At 44.2% G+C, this 23,688-nt stretch overlaps 2 protein-coding genes across 5 annotated transcripts in view; one reads left to right on the top strand and one right to left on the bottom strand.

Annotated features, from left to right (window-relative positions):
- DENND2A (DENN domain containing 2A) overlaps positions 1-18,556 on the top strand; it is a 68,068-nt gene extending 49,512 nt beyond the window's left edge. Inside the window, exons 6-17 of one of the 3 annotated variants that reach the window (XM_077266689.1) lie at positions 211-398; positions 1,318-1,427; positions 1,870-1,939; positions 2,596-2,673; positions 2,978-3,118; positions 3,291-3,439; positions 4,771-4,948; positions 6,588-6,629; positions 9,618-9,735; positions 9,834-10,073; positions 10,435-10,521; positions 15,230-18,556. In XM_077266689.1, the coding sequence (XP_077122804.1) occupies positions 211-398; positions 1,318-1,427; positions 1,870-1,939; positions 2,596-2,673; positions 2,978-3,118; positions 3,291-3,439; positions 4,771-4,948; positions 6,588-6,629; positions 9,618-9,735; positions 9,834-10,073; positions 10,435-10,521; positions 15,230-15,261 (1,433 nt within the window). In that variant the 3' untranslated portion in view covers positions 15,262-18,556. The remainder of the gene's footprint in view (positions 1-210; positions 399-1,317; positions 1,428-1,869; positions 1,940-2,595; positions 2,674-2,977; positions 3,119-3,290; positions 3,440-4,770; positions 4,949-6,587; positions 6,630-9,617; positions 9,736-9,833; positions 10,074-10,434; positions 10,522-15,229) is intronic. The other 2 variants (XM_077266688.1, XM_077266686.1) reach the window with 2 other exon arrangements.
- Positions 18,557-20,296: 1,740 nt separating this feature from the next.
- The window catches only part of LOC143776871 (uncharacterized), a 47,739-nt gene continuing 44,347 nt past the window's right edge, over positions 20,297-23,688 (bottom strand). For both annotated transcript variants that reach the window (XM_077266684.1, XM_077266685.1), the window contains exon 20: positions 20,297-20,424. The gene's annotated coding sequence lies outside the window, so the exon portion shown is untranslated. The remainder of the gene's footprint in view (positions 20,425-23,688) is intronic.

Raw genomic sequence — 23,688 nt, 5'->3', positions numbered from 1 at the left:
GATAATCCGGCATCACTCGGATTCCGCTAATTTGTTCAACTTTATTTATTTTATTATTATTGTATTATTTTTTATTTTTATAATTTTTTTTTTTTTTATTAGATTTTTATTACTTTTTATTTTTTTTATAACATATTATTTAGCCAGGGGCAAATTTTCTGATGCAAAAATGAGCCGCAGTGTTAAGACCCCGTGTCTTTTTCTTCCCAGCTCATAGTGAGAGACTGGTACACGTTAAATCCCGCATGAGCCTGACCCCGCGCTATCACACCGTCGAGCGCGACCATATCGAGTACCAAGAACGGCAACTGTTTGAGTATTTTGTGGTGGTCTCCCTACAGAAGAAGCCGTCAGGAGCCGTCTACGCACCCGAGATCACCCAACAGTTCCCTCTGAAGGTACGGTATACTTCAAAAACGTCCATTCGTAAGCTCATAGGGTTCCCTAACTACGCCTCCAAATGCTTAAAGGGAGGGGGGATCAACCTTTCAGGACTTTTTTTTTCTGTAAATGCATACATTTTGGCTAAAAATTATTTTTGTAATTAAGTTTCATTAAAAAAAAATTGCGCTGTTTACCTTTTCCAGCCTCTTTGCAGAATGAGTCAACTGAGAATCCATCAGGGAGCTCATTCTAATGGGGAATTTTCTGAGCTCCTCCTGATTTATGACGACATCAGGGAAACAAAAAGCCTGTAAAAGTCAACACACTGCAACGTTTTTAATGAAACCCAATAACAAAAATTATTTTTTGTCCCAATTGTGTCCATTTAAGTTAAAAAAAAAAAAAATTGGACTACCCTCTTAAAGGGAAGATTTACTCCTATACACGGTGATTTTTATACATACATTTCCAGGAGGAATAGCAGAGGAAAACTACATTTGTGCAGGATTTTTATTTCCTGGAGACTGTCTAGTTACCTGGGATACATTGCCTATCAACTTAAATAATGTCCCTAGCAACCATTTTGTCTTAGATACCCAGTTCAAGGCCGATTTGCACGGAGTTAGGAGTGTATAAGAAGTACGGAAATTTGGCAGCTTCAATTTAAGGCATTTCTCTGTCTTTTTGTTACATTTTTATAAAAAAAAAAATTTAGGTGGAGAATCCCTTTAAATCATTGTAATGTGATAAAAGGGGAGCGGGGGAGGGGAGCGATCCCATGTAAATCCCATATATACGTGAACTTTGCTTTTTTATCGTCCTTTTTTCCATAATTTGCCACCGCTTTTATCTGGAGCTGCGTTAATTACAGAGCAGTGGTTCGTTTGTTGTAACGGGTGACCCGCTCTGAATCTTTCTCATCTTTCGCCGTAGTTGGAAAGATCCTTCAAGTTCATGCGAGAAGCCGGCGACCAGTTTAAAGCCATTCCCCAGTTCTGCTTCCCGGACGCCAAGGACTGGTCTCCTGTCACTGAGTTCGAAAGGTAAGGGGAAAAAAAAAGCCTTCCGTCCATTATGTCATCAGGACTGGTGCGCAATAAGATTTCGGGCATTAACATGGGTCACGATAGTCAACATTTCAACTGGTTTCTAATGTTGTCCATAGCAACCAATCACAGCGCAGCTTTCATTCCTCCTGGTGCTTTTTAAACATGAAAGCTGCTCTGTGATTGGTTGCTACGGGCAACAGAGTCAGGTTTACTTTCAGACAGCTGCGATAAATCTGGCCTTTTATTTATCAGATCTCCGCTTGCTGTTTTCGAATAAAAACATTCTTGTTTATATCCAAAGGGTGGAAATCTTCACAGACCTCGCAGCTGAGGGTTTGTTACTAGTATTCACGCTTGAAAATACTTTTTTTTACCCTTTAATTATTAAAAAATATACTTACTTTTGCCCACAATTATGAATTTCTCTTCTTTGCAGTGAGACATTCTCCTTCGTGCTGACCGGTGAGGATGGCAGTCGGCGCTTCGGCTACTGTAGGCGACTCCTGGTAATTAACAGACCCTTAAGGGGGCCGGCATTTATCTTTTTTTTTTTTTTAAACATAAAGGTTGATTCTTATATAATGAATAGATAGTCTTGGGCCTTTCAAATAAATTAGTTTTCATACTATTGTCATTAATTTTTCTTATTGTTATTATTTTTTTTTTATTTTGAATTATATATTTTTTTATTTTTTATTTATTTTAATTTTTTTTAGCCAGTAATAGTGACGCCTACTGGCGGACACGTGAACTACACCCTCACATGATTTGTGTGCATAACTTTTTATTCACACACCTAACGCTTGTATATATATATATATATATATATATATATATATATATATATATATATATATATATATATATATATATATATATATATATATATAATATATATATATACTTCTATAGTAAATAAAAAAAAGAAAAACATAATGCAAAAATATATGTATATACATATATATATATATATATATATATATATATATATATATAAAATATATACTTATATAATAATAAAGTAAAATACATATATATAATGAAACAAAATAAAAAAATATATGTTTATATAAAATAATAATAAAAAAAAACAATAAATACTAAAATATATATATATAAAAAATATATATAATATTCTAATTCTATATTTTTTTCCATCCAGCCTAGTGGTAAAGGGAAGCGTCTCCCCGAGGTGTACTGCATTGTGAGCCGACTGGGATGTTTTAATCTGTTCTCCAAGGTAATGATCAGAGCAAACGGAGTTAGAATTATTGAAAAATTATTTATGGGACTAAAAAAAGTGAATTTTTTTTTTTTTTTTTTCTTTTTTAAAGAAATAGCACCTCCCCTGCGCACAGGTAATTCCCAGTATGGCAGCTCAGCTCTATTGAATTAAATGGGGATAAGCTGCAATACAACGTTCCACCTGTGGATAGGGGTGGCGCTGTTTTGGAATAAAGCAGCCATTTTTTATATTAACAAACCATTTAATGAGGGGGAAGTAAAAACGCAACGAAATAAATTAAATCATGAAATTTCTGTAGATCCTGGATGAGGTGGAGAAAAGAAGAGGCATCTCTCCAGCGCTGGTGCAGCCGTTCATGAGAGCCATCATAGACGCCCCGTTTCCAGCCCTGGGACGGAAGATCTCGGTGAAGAATTTCCTGCCGGGATCAGGGACTGAGGTACGGAATATAAGGAGGTTTACAGAGCGGTGATAGGTCGGCGCTCATCGGACCGTATCGGGGCGTGCCTTATTGACATCGAGGATTCACTTTATTAGGGGAAGAGCTGCAGTACCGGCCACAGCCACAGGCACTAGAGTGGCGCTGTTTCCTCATTCTGATTTCTTCCTAGGTGATCGAGCTGTGTCGACCCTTGGACTCTCGGCTTGAGCATGTGGACTTCGATGCCCTTTTCTCCACGCTCGGCGTACGGCACCTCATACAGGTCTTCGCCTCTCTCCTCTTGGAAAGAAGGGTCATTTTCATGGCGGACACCCTCAGGTAGATCCCTTCTATAAATATTGGTTCTTGTTAGTACTAGGCCTTTAATTAAAGGTGCTCATACGCCCTCAATAGATCTATTCCTCTTAACCCCACATGTACATGCATGCTCAGTTCCGCTGAGAGTGCATTGTTGGGAGCAGGGAAGGAAAGTAAGTTGCTGCCAGATAAATCTGGCATCGGCTTATCTTCCCCTATTCCTCTGTCCCCCGACACACTGTCAGGAGAGAGTCAGGAGGCCCCCAGTCCACCAGTCAAGGACAGCTTTAGGCCTCCTGCCGTTTATTGCAAAGATAAATCCTCCTTTTATAGGGGTATTCCCATCTCCAAGATCCTATCACAATATGTAGTAGGTGTAATAATAATATTATTAGGAAATACCTCCAATTAGAAATGTAGTATAGTTCTTCTGATTAGCTTTGTCGCTTACCCCTTGTGCAGGGCTTTGCACTAGCTTAGGTATCCATGGTTATGACCACTCATATAGTGAGAGTTAGTAGTTAGTGGCTGTACCCATGGATACCTAAGCTGTTGCAATGCCCTGTACATGAGGTAAGCGACAAGCTAATCAGGAGAACTATACAATATTTCTAATTGGAGATATTTGCTAATATTATTGATATTACACCTACTACATATTGAGAGAGGATCTTGGAAATGGGAATACCCCTTCAAAGAAAGTAAATAATGAAGGTTACTATTTGTTGACAGCAAGCAGAGATCCTGAAAATCCCAAGGGATTGACAGAAATGTGATATCATTGGCTGCCGGGAGGAACTGACAGAGGAAAGGAGCGTGGCTTCTGAAGGACCGATATTTTCCCCAAATTTTATCATTTGTTTTATTAGGGTGGAAGCAGCATTTAACTCTGATCACAGCTAAAAATATTGTATGTAGAAACTTCCTCCAAAATTAGCTTTTTTTTTTAACCTGTGACCGTATTATGTCCCGTTTCCTGATCATTAAAGGGTTAAGTGCGCAGCATTCCTTTTTTTTGTGTTCTTTTCCTGTTGTGTTGTCACGGAGACCGTTGTAAACACGACAGCGTTCGGCGCTGATGTCACCCGGCGTGTAATTATGGAGCGTTGTAGAGGCAGCCGGAATCTGGGCAGCGGGCCAGGAATGTCTCCGTCCCAAGTGACTCGCGAAGCCTCGGGGGGCAGATGTGGGACCAATACGGGTTTATTTAGGCAGATTTAATGCCGCCGTCTAGGAAAATCTGCAATATTTTATACAGTGTCAGTCTGCACTGTAACTCTGGCATTCTATTCGCTGATTTCTGGGCAGTGCCCCTTTTAGAGTTTACCCTATATTTACTTTTTTATTTTCAGCACCTTGTCCAAATGCTGCCATGCCATGGTGGCGCTAATTTACCCATTCGCCTGGCAGCACACCTACATTCCTGTGCTCCCGCCATCAATGATCGACATTGTCTGCTCCCCCACCCCGTTCCTCATCGGGCTCCTGTCCAGCTCGCTCCCTCGTCTCAAAGAGCTGCCGGTGGAGGAGGTGAGTTTGTTTGTTTGTTTGTTTTTTGTTTTGTTTTTTTGTTTGTTCTTTTTTTTTCTCGGGGGTCCGCTAACAAAATCTAATATTCTGCACTGACAAATAATAGTAGAGGGGTAAAAACTCCAGTACAAAGCTCCAAACCCCCTACCATAGAGTTAAAAGGTAAAACTCTGGTATCCTGCTGTCACCACTAGGGGGAGCTCACTGTATACAGTGCGTACATTTCCCATTTAATTAAAAAAAAACTATAAAAAATAATAAATCTATATATACTAATCCTAGATATGATAAAAACTAATAATAATAATCCTAAAAACTAGTAATAAAAGAAAAATATAATCATTCTAAAAACAATAAAAAATAATAATAGTAATAATCAAAGCGATCAAAAATAATAATAAAACCAATATATAATAATTCTAAAAACAATAAAAACTAATAATAATCCTAAAAACAATTAAAAAAAAGCAAAATATAATAATCATAAATACGATAGCAACTAATAATAATTCTAAAAATAATAACAACTAATAATAAAAGCAATATATAATAATCCTAAAAACAATGCAAACTGATAATAATCATAAAAACAATACAAACTAATAATAAAAGCAATATATTATAATCCTAAAAACGATAAAAACTAATAATAATGAAAAATAAATCTGTATTTAGTGAGCTCCCCCTAGTGGTGGATGCACGTAGCCAGAATTTTTTTTATTCGCCTCCAAAATTATTTTTCTGTTCTGTCCCCTTAAAAAAAAATCTCTGGTCAGAGAAGGACGTTGCTTCTTCTGGCTGTGATTGGCAGAAATCATCACTGGCTTCTGGACGGACGTGATCCTGAATGTTTTGTGATGACAAAGGAGAAGTAAATCAATCCATAACAGGCATTGAGAGTGCAGCCCCCATGACTGTTCATCTAAATGGCTCCACCTCCATGACTCCAAGGAACTCCTTTGTTGTTTTGTCAATCATATAAGCTGTTTGTACACAGTATATAAGGCAATAGTGGCAGCTTTGTTGCCCAAATCCTCCTGTCTGGGTCCCTTTAGTTCCCCCTGCGGCTTTTCTTCTATCAGTGTCAGTCTATACTGTCATCCTGGCATTCTATTCTATGAGTTAGGATCTCAGAATGCTCAGGGCTTTAGGCCTTCCTATAGAGGTAGCGTATGGCGCCCCCTAGAGGAGCTGTTCACATTCAGTGTTAGTCCACAGTCGGGCCCGGGGATTTCTGATCACGCTCCAGGATACTCGTCTGTCATTTTTGGTCGGCACGAGAGAATCCTCAAACCACAGTCCAGGATGTGGACTCAGCAGGAATGGACATGAGCCCAGGCTGGGAGAAAGGTCGGGAGGGAGCCCGGGAGGAAGGTCGGGAGGGAGGTCGGGAGGAAGGTCGGGATGGAGCCCGGGAGGAAGGTCGGGAGGGAGGTCGGGAGGAAGGTCGGGAGGGAGCCCGGGAGGAAGGTCGGGAGGGAGCCCGGGAGGAAGGTCGGGAGGGAGGCCGGGAGGAAGGTCGGGAGGGAGGCCGGGAGGAAGGTCGTGAGGAAGGTCGGGAGGGAGGTCGGCCCTGGTCGTGGCATGGAAATACCCCAGGAAATAGGAGGTGACTTTATTATCTTTTCTCCCATTGCAGGTTCTACTGGTCGACCTGGGTAATAATCGCCTCCTGAGGCAGGTGAGTGACGCGCCATCATGGTGTCTACACGGGACACGAGGGTTAATGAGCTGCTCATAGACATAATGCTACAGGTTAAAGGAGCAGCTTTAGATTTCCTTCATAGTTTTAAATAGACAATATACAGCACAATTAAATGCATTGTATGGCGGTATTATATAGACATAAGATAGTGATATTATTTAAGCATTGTATGAGATTATTATATAGACATATGATCGTAGTATTATTTAGGCCTTGTATGGCAGTATTATATGAACACAGGATAGTGGTACTATTTAGGCACTGTATGACATTATTATAAAGATGCAGGATAGCGGTATTATTTAGGCATAGTATGGCAGTAATATGAGCACAGGATAGTGGTATTATTTAGGCATTGTATGGCAGTATTATATGAGCATAGGACAGTGGTATTATTTAGGCATAGTATGGCAGTATTATATGGACACAGGATATTGGTATTATTTAGGCATTGTCTGGCAGTATTATATGAGCATAGGACAGTGGTATTATTTAGGCATTGTCTGGCAGTATTATATGAGCATAGGACAGTGGTATTATTTAGGCATTGTATGGCAGTATTATATAGACACAGGATAGTTGTTTTATTTAGGCATTGTATGGCAGTATTATATGAGCACAGGATAGTGGTATTTTTTTGGCATAGTATGGCAGTATTATATGAGCACAGGATAGTGGTATTATTTTTTATTATTATTATACATTTTTATAGCGCCATTTTTTCCATGGCGCTTTACATGTGAAAAGGGGCAAATATAGACAAGTACAATAAACATGAGCAAAAACAAGGCACACACAAGTACAGAAGGAGAGAGGACCCTGCCCGCGAGGGCTCACAGTCTACAGGGGATGGGTGAGGATACACTAGGAGAGGGTAGAGCTGGCTGTGCGGCAGTTCAGTAAGTTCAGGATCACTGCAGGCTGTAGGCTTGTCGGAAGAGGTGAGTCTTCAGGTTCTTTTTGAAGGTTTCTATGGTAGGCGAGAGTCTGATGTGTTGTGGTAGAGAGTTACAGAGTATGGGGGAAGCACGGGAGAAGTCTTGTATGTGGTTGTGGGAAGAAGAGATGAGAGCGGAGTGGAGGAGATCTTGAGAGGATCGGAGGTTGCGTGTAGGTAGGTACCGGGAGACGAGGTCACAGATGTATGGAGGAGACAGGTTGTGGATGGCTTTGTACATCATAGTAAGGGTTTTGAACTGGAGCCTCGGTACAATAGGAAGCCAGTGAAGGGCTTGGCAGAGAAGAGAGGCTGGGGAATAACGGGGAGACAGGTAGCTTAGTCGGGCAGCAGAGTGTAGGATGGATTGGAGTGGTGAGAGTGTTCAAGGGGAGGTTGCAGTAGTCGAGGCGGGAGATCATAAGGGCGTGCACTAGTGTTTTTGTGGATTCCTGGTCAAGGAATGTACAGATCCGGGAAATGTTTTTGAGTTGGAGTTGGCAGGAGGAGGCAAGGGCTTGGATATGAGGCTTGAAAGAGAGGGTTGAGTCAAGGATCACCCCGAGGCACCGAGCATGCGGGACTGGGGAAAGTGAGCAGCCATTGACATTGATGGATAGGTCTGGTGGAGGGGTTGGGTGAGATGGGGGAAATATGATGAATTCTGTTTTGTCCATGTTCAGTTTTAGAAAGGGAGCAGAAAAGAAAGCTGAAATAGCGGACAGACTTTGTGGGATTTTGGTCAGTAAGGAGGTGAGGCCCAGATAGGTAGATCTGTGTGTCATCGGCGTAGAGATGAAACTGTAAACCGTGGGATTCTATGAGCTGTCCGTGGCCAAAGGTGTAGATGGCGAAGAGTAGGGGTCCTAGAACTGAGCCTTGGGGAACGCCGACAGACAAGGGGCGAGGTCAGGAGGTGGTGTGGGAGAGGGAGACACTGAATGTTCGGTCTGTTAGATATGACGAGATCCAGGATAGGGCCAAATCTGTGATGCCAAGAGATGATAGAATCTGTAGCAGGAAGAATGGTCCACAGTGTCGAACGCAGAAGACAGGTCCAAGAGAAGGAGGACAGAGTAGTGTCGCTTGCTCTTGGTGGTTAGTAGGTCGTTGGTGACTTTAGTTAGGACAGTTTCAGTTGAATGATGGGGTCGGATGCCAGATTGTAACCGGTCAAAGAGGGAGCAAGAGGAGAGGTGGGAGGACAGTTCAAGATGGGCTTGCTGTTCCAGTAGTTTTGAGGCATAAGGGAGAAGATATATCGGGCGATAGCTAGATACAGAGGTTGGGTCAAGGGAGGGCTTTTTGAGGATGGGTGTGATCTTGGCATGTTTGAAGGATGAGGGAAAGACACCATTTGTAAGTGAGAGGTTGAAGAGGTGTGTTAGGGCTGGGATGAAGACTGTGGTGAAGTTAGGGATGAGGTGGGACGGGAGCGGATCAAGCGTGCAAGTGGTGATGTGTGATCTTGACAGGAGGGTGGAGAGCTGATCTTCGGTCATGGTGGAGAAGGTGGTTTTGGAGGAACAAGGCTTAGCAGCTAAGAGGGGCATTGGGCGCTGCGGGCCAAAGCTTTCTCTGATCGTATCGATCTTCAGTTTAAAGAAAGAGGCAAAGTCTTCAGCAGAAATGAGAGGAGAGGGAGGAAGTGCTGGGGGATGGAATAGAGAATTGAAAGTGTTGAAAAGCTGTTTAGGGTTGGGAGATAGGGAGGATATGAGAGATGAGAAGTAAGTTTGTTTTGCAGCAGTGAGCGCGGACTTGAAGCTGGCGAGGGACTGCTTGTATGCAATGAAGTGCTCGGCAGAACGGGATCTCTTCCATCTCTGCTCAGCGACCCTGGAAGCCCGTCTCAGTTCTTTGGCCAGGCTGGTCAGCCAGGGCTGCCTGTTGTTTGTATTATTTATGCATTGTATGGCAGTATTATATGGTAATGACATTGGAGATTTCAGTGCGTCAGTCACATTTACCGTATCTGACTAATCTTGAAAACTTTGGATGACTTTTCATCTCTCTTCTGCTCTTAGATGGAGGATGAGGACTCTATCCTGCCTCGAAAACTGCAGACCGCTCTGGAGCAGATTTTGGAGCAGCGCAATGAATTGGCTGCAGAAATCATCCAGGGCTCTGCCAACGGGCAGCAAGGTAAATGCCAAAGCCTGAGATTCACAAAAGGGACAGAGCGTGGTAAAAATGAACCCCCTGCACTTTTGCTCTTGGTGACCTAGTCTCGTGTCCCTCAGACTCCAGCTCCTTGAATGATATAGTATCGGAGGCCTTTGTTCGCTTCTTTGTGGAAATCGTCGGCCACTACTCCTTGTTCATGGTTCCTGGGGAGCAAGACGAGAGAACTCTCCTCCGTGACGCCTTCCGGAAATCTGTCTCGTCAAAGAGCGTCCGCCGCTTCCTGGAGGTTTTCATGGAGACGCAAATGTTTGGAGGCTTCACCCAAGAGCGAGAGATGCGGAAACAGGGCAACAAAGGTCGGTCAACCTATGATGCATCCCAAATATGGCCGCCATCAACCGGGCCTGTGTATATATACTGTATGTAATGGTGGATTTTGCTGTAGCACCCCCTAATGGTAAAATGGCAGCACTAGATGCCTCCTGTCCTGTCCCTTTAAGATGATTTCCCTACAGGATGACGATATTGTCCATAGATTTATAGACGGGAGCGTACTATGTGTGTTGTCCGCTTTCTCCACCCTGTTTTTATTCTGCTCTGCTGGGAGTTCTGCTCTGAAGCCCCCGCACACAGCTGTGCACATTCCCTACTGTAAAGTCTTGGGGTGTGAGCGGAAGAAGCTCCGGCCCTGACCCTGCTGGTTGTTTGTGTCTACAGGTCTCTTTGAGGTTCGAGCACAGGAATATCTGGAGACCCTACCGGGCGGAGAGCAGAGCGGTGTCAACAGGTTTTTCAATAGGATAGGTGAGATGTAACGACTCTATAATGTGTCCGTAACGCTCCAGTATGGAGGACTCCTATATACTGCAGTCATGGCAGTCTGCAACCTGAGACTACAAGTGTCAGCATCATTGTATAATTTGTATCATACTCCAGAGCTGCATTCAACATTCTGCGCACTCAAGATTTCAACTTTGTCATCATTGTGAGTGCAGCTCTGGGGTATACTACAGGATTTAACGCAAGATCAGTAATGTAATGTATGTACTCAGTGACTGCACCAGCAGAATAGTGAGTGCAGCTCTGGAGTACAATACAGGATGTAACTCAGGATCAGTACAGGATCAGTAATGTAATGTATGTACACAGTGACTGCACCAGCAGAATAGTGAGTTCAGCTCTGGGGTATAATACAGGATGTAACTCAGGATCAGTAATGTAATGTATGTACACTGTGACTGCACCAGCAGAATAGTGAGTGCAGCTCTGGAGTATAATACAGGAGGTAACTCAGGATCAGTAATGTATGTACACAGTGACTGCACCAGCAGAATAGTGAGTGCAGCTCTGGAGTATAATACAGGATGTAACTCAGGATCAGTAATGTAATGTATGTACACAGTGACTGCACCAGCAGAATAGTGAGTGCAGCTCTGGGGTATAATACAGGATGTAACTCAGGATCAGTAATGTAATGTATGTACACAGTGACTGCACCAGCAGAATAGTGAGTTCAGCTCTGGGGTATAATACAGGATGTAACTCAGGATATGTAATGTATGTACACAGTGACTGCACCAGCAGAATAGTGAGTGCAGCTCTGAAGTATAATACAGGAGGTAACTCAGGATCAGTAATGTATGTACACAGTGACTGCACCAGCAGAATAGTGAGTGCAGCTCTGGAGTATAATACAGGATGTAACTCAGGATCAGTAATGTAATGTATGTACACAGTGACTGCACCAGCATAATAGTGAGTGCAGCTCTGGGGTATAATACAGGATGTAACTCAGGATCAGTAATGTAATGTACACAGTGACTGCACCAGCAGAATAGTGAGTGCAGCTCTGGGGTATAATACAGGATGTAACTCAGGATCAGTAATATAATGTATGTACACAGTGACTGCACCAGCAGAATAGCGAGTGCAGTTCTGGGGTATAATACAGGATGTAACTCAGGATCAGTAATGTATGTACACAGTGACTGCACCAGCAGAATAGTGAGTGCAGCTCTGGAGTATAATACAGGATGTAACTCAGGATCAGTAATGTAATGTATGTACACAGTGACTCCACCAGCAGAATAGTGAGCGCAGCTCTGGAGTATAATACAGGATGTATCTCAGGATCAGTAATGTAATGCATGTACACAGTGACTCCATCAGCAGAATAGTGAGTGCAGCTCTGGAGTATAATACAGGATGTAACTCAGGATCAGTAATGTAATGTATGTACACAGTGACTCCACCAGCAGAATAGTGAGCGCAGCTCTGGAGTATAATACAGGATGTATCTCAGGATCAGTAATGTAATGCATGTACACAGTGACTCCATCAGCAGAATAGTGAGTGCAGCTCTGGAGTATAATACAGGAGGTAACTCAGGATCAGTAATGTATGTACACAGTGACTGCACCAGCAGAATAGTGAGTGCAGCTCTGGAGTATAATACAGGATGTAACTCAGGATCAGTAATGTAATGTATGCACACAGTGACTGCACCAGCAGAATAGTGAGTGCAGCTCTGGGGTATAATACAGGATGTAACTCAGGATCAGTAATGTAATGTATGTACACAGTGACTGCACCAGCATAATAGTGAGTGCAGCTCTGGGGTATAATACAGGATGTAACTCAGGATCAGTAATGTAATGTACACAGTGACTGCACCAGCAGAATAGTGAGTGCAGCTCTGGGGTATAATACAGGATGTAACTCAGGATCAGTAATATAATGTATGTACACAGTGACTGCACCAGCAGAATAGTGAGTGCAGCTCTGGGGTATAATACAGGATGTAACTCAGGATCAGTAATGTAATGTATGTACAGTGACTGCACCAGCAGAATAGTGAGTGCAGCTCTGGAGTATAATACAGGATGTAACTCAGGATCAGTAATGTAATGTATGTACACAGTGACTCCACCAGCAGAATAGTGAGCGCAGCTCTGGAGTATAATACAGGATGTATCTCAGGATCAGTAATGTAATGCATGTACACAGTGACTCCATCAGCAGAATAGTGAGTGCAGCTCTGGAGTATAATACAGGATGTAACTCAGGATCAGTAATGTAATGTATGTACACAGTGACTCCACCAGCAGAATAGTGAGCGCAGCTCTGGAGTATAATACAGGATGTATCTCAGGATCAGTAATGTAATGTATGTACACAGTGACTCCATCAGCAGAATAGTGAGTGCAGCTCTGGAGTATAATACAGGATGTAACTCAGGATCAATAATGTAATGTATGTACACAGTGACTCCATCAGCAGAATAGTGAGTGCAGCTCTGGAGTATAATACAGGAGGTAACTCAGGATCAGTAATGTATGTACACAGTGACTGCACCAGCAGAATAGTGAGTGCAGCTCTGGAGTATAATACAGGATGTAACTCAGGATCAGTAATGTAATGTATGTACACAGTGACTGCACCAGCATAATAGTGAGTGCAGCTCTGGGGTATAATACAGGATGTAACTCAGGATCAGTAATGTAATGTACACAGTGACTGCACCAGCAGAATAGTGAGTGCAGCTCTGGGGTATAATACAGGATGTAACTCAGGATCAGTAATGTAATGTATGTACACAGTGACTGCACCAGCATAATAGTGAGTGCAGCTCTGGGGTATAACACAGGATGTAACTCAGGATCAGTAATGTAATGTATGTACACAGTGACTGCACCAGCAGAATAGTGAGTGCAGCTCTGGAGTATAATACAGGATGTAACTCATGATCAGTAATGTAATGTATGTACACAGTGACTGCACCAGCAGAATAGTGAGTGCAGCTCTGGGGTATAATACAGGATGTAACTCAGGATCAGTAATGTAATGTATGTACACAGTGACTGTACCAGCAGAATAGTGAGTGCAGCTCTGGAGTATAATACAGGATATAACTCAGGATCAGTAATGTAATGTATGTACACAATGACTGCACCAGCAGAATAGTGAGTGCAGCTCTGGGGTATAATACAGGATGTAACTCAGGATCAGTAATGTAATGTATGTACACAGTGACTGCACCAGCAGAATAGTGAGTGCAGCTCTGGAGTATAATACAGGATGTAACTCAGGATCAGTAATGTAATGTATGTACACAGTGACTGCACCAGCAGAATAGTGAGTGCAGTTCTGGGGTATAATACAGGATGTAACTCAGGATCAGTAATGTATGTACACAGTGACTGCACCAGCAGAATAGTGAGTGCAGCTCTGGAGTATAATACAGGATGTAACTCAGGATCAGTAATGTAATGTATGTACACAGTGACTCCACCAGCAGAATAGTGAGCGCAGCTCTGGAGTATAATACAGGATGTATCTCAGGATCAGTAATGTAATGCATGTACACAGTGACTGCACCAGCATAATAGTGAGTGCAGCTCTGGGGTATAATACAGGATGTAACTCAGGATCAGTAATGTAATGTACACAGTGACTGCACCAGCAGAATAGTGAGTGCAGCTCTGGGGTATAATACAGGATGTAACTCAGGATCAGTAATATAATGTATGTACACAGTGACTGCACCAGCAGAATAGTGAGTGCAGCTCTGGGGTATAATACAGGATGTAACTCAGGATCAGTAATGTAATGTATGTACACAGTGACTGCACCAGCAGAATAGTGAGTGCAGCTCTGGGGTATAATACAGGATGTAACTCAGGATCAGTAATGTAATGTATGTACACAGTGACTCCACCAGCAGAATAGTGAGCGCAGCTCTGGAGTATAATACAGCATGTATCTCAGGATCAGTAATGTAATGCATGTACACAGTGACTCCATCAGCAGAATAGTGAGTGCAGCTCTGGAGTATAATACAGGATGTAACTCAGGATCAGTAATGTAATGTATGTACACAGTGACTCCACCAGCAGAATAGTGAGCGCAGCTCTAGAGTATAATACAGGATGTAACTCAGGATCAGTAATGTAATGCATGTACACAGTGACTCCATCAGCAGAATAGTGAGTGCAGCTCTGGAGTATAATACAGGAGGTAACTCAGGATCAGTAATGTATGTACACAGTGACTGCACCAGCAGAATAGTGAGTGCAGCTCTGGAGTATAATACAGGATGTAACTCAGGATCAGTAATGTAATGTATGTACACAGTGACTGCACCAGCATAATAGTGAGTGCAGCTCTGGGGTATAATACAGGATGTAACTCAGGATCAGTAATGTAATGTATGTACACAGTGACTGCACCAGCAGAATAGTGAGTGCAGCTCTGGGGTATAATACAGGATGTAACTCAGGATCAGTAATGTAATGTATGTACACAGTGACTCCACCAGCAGAATAGTGAGCGCAGCTCTGGAGTATAATACAGGATGTATCTCAGGATCAGTAATGTAATGCATGTACACAGTGACTCCATCAGCAGAATAGTGAGTGCAGCTCTGGAGTATAATACAGGATGTAACTCAGGTAAATAATTGTATATTAACCATTTCTGTGTCCTATAAAAATATTACTTGTTTGTTTCCTAGGAAGTAAAATGCGTTTTTTACACAAAAAGTAGAACGCAGGGATAAGACGAGCCCTATGGACGTGTTTTTTTAACTTATTAACCAGCTGTCTGACTCTCTGGTCGCCGTGGATTTGTCCCTCCTGTTACTGTTTGCTGAAGGGAAGCAGGAAGTTTGAGCCGACACAGAAATCTTTCCCTCGCGGTGAAGAGTCGCCCACCCCTCCCCCAGTGGAGACTTATAATGGACAGTTGGGTGGTCTCTCCTCTGTATCATGCACTGGACAGATCTCGGATAAGCTTGTCATTGAAGCCACCTAATCATCATCATTGATCGATCGTTGATTTTTTCTTTTCTTGCAAAACTTTTATTTATAATAGGATTTAAAAAAAATTCTGTAAAAGCAGAAAGACTGAATTTATCACCTCGAAAGATTGGGGATATTTAACTGTCCAAGAAATCTGTGTACGGGGGTGTTGGCCGATCGGATGGCGATCGTCGGGACTTACAGGATGTGCGCGTAGACTTACGTCCATTATTACCCTCGACCTAGAGGAGTTTTTCTCTAATTAACCCCCAATCCCGATTTGGGGCGTAAATCTTGGTGCCTTCCTGGCAACTTTAAACTGTGATGAATAACGATACACCTCCCCGTCATTCATCTGCCCGTGGTCCATCGCGTCGACTGACGTCTGATATCTGTGGTACTGTTATAGTTACAGCGTTCTACGCATAATCTATGATGACCGTGTGAAAAACTTTTGTATGTTTGTGGGTTTTTTTGCTTTTTTTGAAAGGGTAGATTGCACCGTTGGTTCTATATTTAATGATTGTAATCACCAGAAGTAGAAAATATTAGAAAATCAAATGGATAAATCTTCATGAAAATTACCCTAATATCTAATGTCTACCTAAGATTTGGCGTTCCAGAATCAAAAGTAGTTTGATCAAACTAAGTATTCTGACCCCTTTTTGTTCCCACCTAGTGTCTTCCATAGATGCCTTGTTTGCACAGTCATTTAGAGGGGATTTGTCACTTTCCGTAAATATATAATATTTGACCCTGGTGTAAATTCCGCTGTTCTCCTGAACTCAGGGTTGTTTTTCTTTTGTTCCTGCACCTCTCCCTTCCTGAGATATGACCCCTTCTTTGCTGTATTTAAATCTGGCCTTTAGCCCTCTGTAGGCGTGTTTTTAAGCACCACACCCAATTGGGTAAAAACAATTAGATGTAACAAAAGGCCATATCTCAAGAATGGAGAGGCGCAGGAACAAAAGTAAAACAACGCCGGATTCAGGAGAACAGCGGCACTTACATCAGCCAAAGTGATACTCTCTTTACCAAACATAGGACTAAATAAAAAGCTAAAAGGGATGTCTGCATTTAGGAGCTTCAGCAACGTAGTGGAGAGATAAAGTGCCTGGTATCTTTTAAGTGGGTCTAAAAGTGCTTTCTGGATGTCATGTGAGCAAAAATTGCTAAAGGTAGAATTCCCCTTTACGAATAGTCTATCTTTATGGCTACTTTGCACCATTTTAATACTGTTTATATTCCGGACTGTAACCAAAATATGTGATTGAGCTCCAATTGTCAATTTTGAAGTGCCTTTTAATGAAATGTCCGGTCTTAAGTATTTTAAGTTATGGAAAGATTCTTCAAGTGGGAAGAGCAATCTGATATGTGATATTTTCTGAATCACTTCTGGTTGTTGTTTTATGGAGTAACTTTTTGCTTTGTTGGAACAATGTAAGTCCCTGCCATGGCTGTAATCATGGATGGGTGGAGTCGTGGCTACTGTCAGTCCATTACAAGAACTTTCTATGGCCTGGTTCAGTAGAACAAATTTTTGAAGGTCATTTTTGTGTAGACCGCAAATTTCTATGCCCTAGTAAGGCATATGGATCTGTTAGAGGGGGTCCTCCATAAAAAAAAAGCAGAGAATTAGGTGGGGCGTAAACTGCATTACAGGTCTGGCTGCACTAGAGAGGGGGAAGGCTTGGCTCCACCCATTTCATTTGGACCTGCCCACTTGACTATTCCCAAGTTGAGAAGACCAGGAGCTTAACCTTTCTTTTTTCCACGAGTTTATAGGCTGTCTTAAAGGGGTATTCTAAAGTTATGTAGGATAGGAGATGACTTCCTGATGGTTGGAGGTCCAAACGCTGGGTCCCCCACCAATCGCGAGAACTGAATGGAGAGGTGGTCGATAATGTACAACTGCCTCTCTATTCATTCTCTATGTGACCACCAGAGATGGCTGGTCTTCAGCACTCCCATTAGAACACTCTTTCAAGCCCCGGTTTTCGGGATTCCGAATGGTCGGACCCCCAGCGATCGGAAAATTATCCTGTATCTCATATCAAACTTGAGAATAACCCTTTAAGAGGTTGTCAAGTTTAGAAAAACATTTTCATATGTTTCCTCTAAAGTGTAGAGCATCTCTCTTTGGAGGACCCAACACGGACAGCCTATTGATTTCCATTAATATTGTGTAATACTTCATTTTCCCTGCGGGGGAGCTGTAGGCAAATGAAACACGTGCTTTCAGGTTCCCATACAGATCACAGCTTATCACTGGGTCTTCCAGTTTATCATTAGAAGACCCTTGTATCCAAAGTGGACATTAACCCTCTTAAAGGGGCAGTACCTTTTTTTTTTTCTCTCAATTTCCTACATGCTATTTCTGATCTAGACCGAAGGGACTTTCGCGCTTTTGTTAAAAACAAAAAAACTCCACCCAAACTTTTTGTGAAGTTTTCCTTTTAAAGTTTTGCTTCCAATGTGACTTGTGGGCAATATTCGGAGACATGACACAAAGTTCTGTAAGAAGCAGCAGATGTCGTGCCTCTTCCCCACTGCCAGTGATTATAACCACATGTGTCTTATTGCTGTATGTGGTCGATGAAGAAGTTGTCGGACTCTTGCATCTTGTACATGAATGTTTGGCATTAAGGGGGACGGGTAGAGGGGAATGTAATCCCTGCCCACTACAAGCCTTAATGCCTTCAGCTCGCGATGACTGCGCCTTAGGAAGATACCAAAGATGGAGAATGAAAAAAAAGCTTGTAAAAACGTCTTACAAGTCATTGACTGCAGGGCAAAGGCTGATCCCCATGAGTCGGTGGGGCCGGCGGAATACTGAAACCACTAATCTAAAAGCCTGTGATCAAGTTAGACAAAGCTAGAGAGCGCCCTCTGCGGGTCACGCTGTGCACAACTGGTAAAATATAATGATATATAAAATGTATAAAATTCCAATAAAATGAGCCTGTGGTTTATATTGAGATCTCTTATCTGTTCCAATTTCATTTTTTTTTCTATTTTAGAAATAAATATGTCTTTAATTATTTTATCTGTTTCTTGGTTATTTAATTTTGCATTTTCCTTTTTTAAGTTTTTTTTTTTGTCCCATGGGTTAAGAATCGGATTCTTTTATACACTCACAAGGGTCACATTTTATTTCTCTTTACTCCTAAAGGTACCTTCACATTAAGCGACGCTGCAGCGATAGCGACAACGATGCCGATCGCTGCAGCATCGCTGTTTGATCGCTGGAGAGCTGTCACGCAGACCGCTCTCCAGCGACCAACGATGCCGAGGTCCCCGGGTAACCAGGGTAAACATCGGGTTGCTAAGTGCAGGGCCGCGCTTAGTAACCCGATGTTTACCCTGGTTACCAGCGTAAAATGTAAAAAAAACAAACAGTACATACTTACATTCACGTCCCTCACCGTCCGCTTCCTGCAATGACTGAGCGCCGGCCCTAACAGCACAGGGGGTGGGGGGGCGGCGGACACATAGATCTTTATTTTAAACACTATTATTCATATTTTCTCTGCAGCAAACGCTGCTGCAGGGAACATATGAATCGCGGCTTCAGCACGATGCAGGGTACCACACGCTCCGTGTGGTACCCACGCGCCATACGGGCGGCACACGTGTGCCGCCCGTATGGCCTACGTGAGTTCCCAGGCACACGGATAACTCCGGTACCGATTTATTCCGGTACCGGAACTATCTGGACGTGTGGGACAGCCCTTAGAGGTAGAGAGAGGTGTAGGGGTATAAATATAGTAGCAGACCTGGTTTGTCATATACCCTTTATTATTTGGTGGTAACAGGACTCTTCTCTATGGAGGAACCAGGAGTAAAATTTGTCCAAGGAAAAAATACAATAAGACCTGGCATCACAGTAGGGAGGGGGTGCTCATTTTTATTTATCTTTTTACAAAGGTCACTGGAGGGGGATCATATTACTGATGCTAGCCATCGATAAGGACAAGAGTTTTAGTTTTCTGCTCCTTATGTCCCATTGTAACAAACCCTCTGCTGTCACTTAGGCCTTTGAGCCTAGAGGGTCCCAAAAGATCTTTTTGGCCAATATGAGAAGGTCAATATTTGTATATGTTTCCATTCACTGACAGCAAGCACAATATCATCTACTGTACTCACCCCTAAGCGGAGATTTTGGAGCTGTTACTTTTTTTCCTATGGGAAAGTACATCCCTCAGCCTTTGGGCACAATCCCCCTCTGGGGCTCGGGTGTCACTGCCGCCCCTTTAAATACGCATCAGATAATACACAATGATCAGATCATCCATTTATTTGTGTTTATTAAATACATTAATACTCATTATAATTATTTCAGGAATAAATATATTATTTATATTTCAGGACCACAGACTTCGGGCCACAGGGGGAGCTTTAACTTTGCACAACTCCCAGAATCCTTTTGCAGTAAATCCTTAAGGCACGTGTACATCTGACGTCTCATCCTTCTGTAAACTTTGGTAGAACATGCCTGCCATTGGAAAAAAAAAAACAAAAACGAAAAATTGGGGTGTGAAGAAAGGTGCACTGACAGCACACAGATGATTTCTGTCTGCCTACAGTCACCACTAGAGGGAGCACATTACATACTGTTTTATTAATGCTAAAGCAGTTAGAGCTCCCTCTAGTGGCGGCAAAGAAAATTGTGCGCTAACTTGATACCTATGCAGGGGATTCGGAGCTTTGTGTCAGAAAAGCTTTCTTGACCTCATAACATTAATTTAACCCCACTGTTCTCAATATTGACCATGTGTTTACCTGTCCTTTTGGAGACACTCTTGAAATCACACCTGCCCTGTGGCATCTTGCATGTAAATAAGCCAAGGCAGCCATGACAGTCAGATGGTCTCTTACAGGCACGGGACATGACTTCTTCACAGGAATGCTAGAAAGATAGTTTTAAAAAAAATCATAAGAAGGGGTGAAAATTCGGTGATTTGGCCACTGGGGGGCGCTGCTTTTAAACTTGCATAACATATAGGAGAATGCTGTTCTTAGTGATGTCATCTATTATGTGTTGTCATAGCAACATCTGTCAGGTGCCAAAATACCAGTGAATAGGCCCGATGTGGTGGACCCAGGATAGAAGAATAACCCTGAAGCCCCCGGTCTGAGTCACTGGTCCCTGAAATCTCCGCATGTGCTTATATCGTACACTGGGGGCAAAGTAAATGTGGAAGGTGTTATAGCAAACAGTAAGGACTCTGCTGCACTAAACCCACCTCCATCTGTACACAACGAAATTATATCACTCATGGAACCCAAAGTTCCCGTCATATACAGTGCCACAGCCAGGAAGTGACCCCATATACAGTGTCACAGCCAGGGAGTGACCCCATATACAGTGCCGCAGCCAGGGAGTGACCCCATATACAGTGACCCAGCCAGGAAGTGACCACATATACAGTGCCACAGCCAGTGAGTGACCCCATATACAGCGCCACAGCCAGTGAGTGACCCCATATACAGCGCCACAGCCAGGGAGTGACCCCATATACAGCGCCACAGCCAGTGAGTGACCCCATATACAGTGCCACAGCCAGTGAGTGACCCCATATACAGTGCCACAGCCAGTGAGTGACCCCATATACAGTGCCACAGCCAGTGAGTGACCCCATATACAGTGCCACAGCCAGTGAGTGACCCCATATACAGTGCCACAGCCAGTGAGTGACCCCATATACAGTGCCACAGCCAGTGAGTGACCCCATATTCAGTGCCACAGCCAGTGAGTGACCCCATATACAGCGCCACAGCCGGGGAGTGACCCCATATACAGTGCCGCAGCCGGGGAGTGAACCTATATACTGTGCCACAGCCAGTGAGTGACCCTATATACAGTGCCACAGCCAGTTAGTGACCCTATATACAGTGCCGCAGCCAGGGAGTGACCCCCATATACAGTGACCCAGCCAGGAAGTGACCCCATATACAGTGCCACAGCCAGTGAGTGACCCCATATACAGTGCCACAGCCAGTGAGTGACCCCATATACAGTGCCACAGCCAGTGAGTGACCCCATATACAGTGCCACAGCCAGTGAGTGACCCCATATACAGTGCCACAGCCAGTGAGTGACCCCATATACAGTGCCACAGCCGGGGAGTGACCCCATATACAGTGCCACAGCCAGTGAGTGACCCCATATACAGTGCCACAGCCAGTGAGTGACCCCATATACAGTGCCACAGTCAGTGAGTGACCCCATATACAGTGCCACAGCCAGTGAGTGACCCCATATACAGTGCCACAGCCGGGGAGTGACCCCATATACAGTGCCACAGCCAGTGAGTGACCCCATATACAGTGCCGCAGCCAGGGAGTGACCCCATATATAGTGCCGAAGCCAGGGAGTGACCCCATTTACAGTGACCCAGCCAGGAAGTGACCCCATATACAGTGCCACAGCCAGTGAGTGACCCCATATACAGTGCCGCAGCCAGGGAGTGACCCCATATACAGTGCCGCAGCCAGTGAGTGACCCCATATACAGCGCCACAGCCAGGGAGTGACCCCATATACAGTGCCGCAGCCAGGGAGTGACCCCATATACAGCGCCACAGCCAGTGAGTGACCCCATATACAGTGCCACAGCCAGTGAGTGACCCCATATACAGTGCCACAGCCGGGGAGTGACCCCATATACAGCGCCACAGCCAGGGAGTGTCCCCATATACAGTGCCACAGCCAGTGAGTGACCCCATATACAGTGCCACAGCCAGTGAGTGACCCCATATACAGTGCCACAGCCAGTGAGTGACCCCATATACAGTGCCACAGCCAGTGAGTGACCCCATATACAGTGCCACAGCCAGTGAGTGACCCCATATACAGTGCCACAGCCAGTGAGTGACCCCATATACAGCGCCACAGCCGGGGAGTGACCCCATATACAGTGCCGCAGCCAGGGAGTGAACCTATATACTGTGCCACAGCCAGTGAGTGACCCTATATACAGTGCCACAGCCAGTTAGTGACCCTATATACAGTGCCGCAGCCAGGGAGTGACCCCATATACAGTGACCCAGCCAGGAAGTGACCCCATATACAGTGCCACAGCCAGTGAGTGACCCCATATACAGTGCCACAGCCAGTGAGTGACCCCATATACAGTGCTACAGCCAGTGAGTGACCCCATATACAGTGCCACAGCCAGTGAGTGACCCCATATACAGTGCCACAGCCAGTGAGTGACCCCATATACAGTGCCACAGCCGGGGAGTGACCCCATATACAGTGCCACAGCCAGTGAGTGACCCCATATACAGTGCCACAGCCAGTGAGTGACCCCATATACAGTGCCACAGTCAGTGAGTGACCCCATATACAGTGCCACAGCCGGGGAGTGACCCCATATACAGTGCCACAGCCGGGGAGTGACCCCATATACAGTGCCACAGCCGGGGAGTGACCCCATATACAGTGCCACAGCCAGTGAGTGACCCCATATACTGTGCCACAGCCAGTGAGTGACCCCATATACAGTGCCACAGCCAGTGAGTGACCCCATATACAGTGCCACAGCCGGGGAGTGACCCCATATACAGTGCCACAGCCAGTGAGTGACCCCATATACAGTGCCACAGCCAGTGAGTGACCCCATATACAGCGCCACAGCCGGGGAGTGACCCCATATACAGTGCCGCAGCCAGGGAGTGAACCTATATACTGTGCCACAGCCAGTGAGTGACCCTATATACAGTGCCACAGCCAGTTAGTGACCCTATATACAGTGCCGCAGCCAGGGAGTGACCCCATATACAGTGACCCAGCCAGGAAGTGACCCCATATACAGTGCCACAGCCAGTGAGTGACCCCATATACAGTGCCACAGCCAGTGAGTGACCCCATATACAGTGCCACAGCCGGGGAGTGACCCCATATACAGTGCCACAGCCAGTGAGTGACCCCATATACAGTGCCGCAGCCAGGGAGTGACCCCATATACAGTGCCACAGCCGGGGAGTGACCCCATATACAGTGCCACAGCCAGTGAGTGACCCCATATACAGTGCCGCAGCCAGGGAGTGACCCCATATACAGTGCCGCAGCCAGGGAGTGACCCCTGTTATGGTTCTCAATGGCAAGAGAACATAGCCCAGCATACATAGGAACTAGCTCTTGGAAGGATGGAAACTTAAACTGACCA

The sequence above is a fragment of the Ranitomeya variabilis genome, chromosome 5 (assembly GCF_051348905.1).
Source record: "Ranitomeya variabilis isolate aRanVar5 chromosome 5, aRanVar5.hap1, whole genome shotgun sequence".
Classification (NCBI taxonomy): domain Eukaryota; kingdom Metazoa; phylum Chordata; class Amphibia; order Anura; family Dendrobatidae; genus Ranitomeya; species Ranitomeya variabilis.
This window is presented reverse-complemented; position numbering and strand designations above follow the sequence as displayed.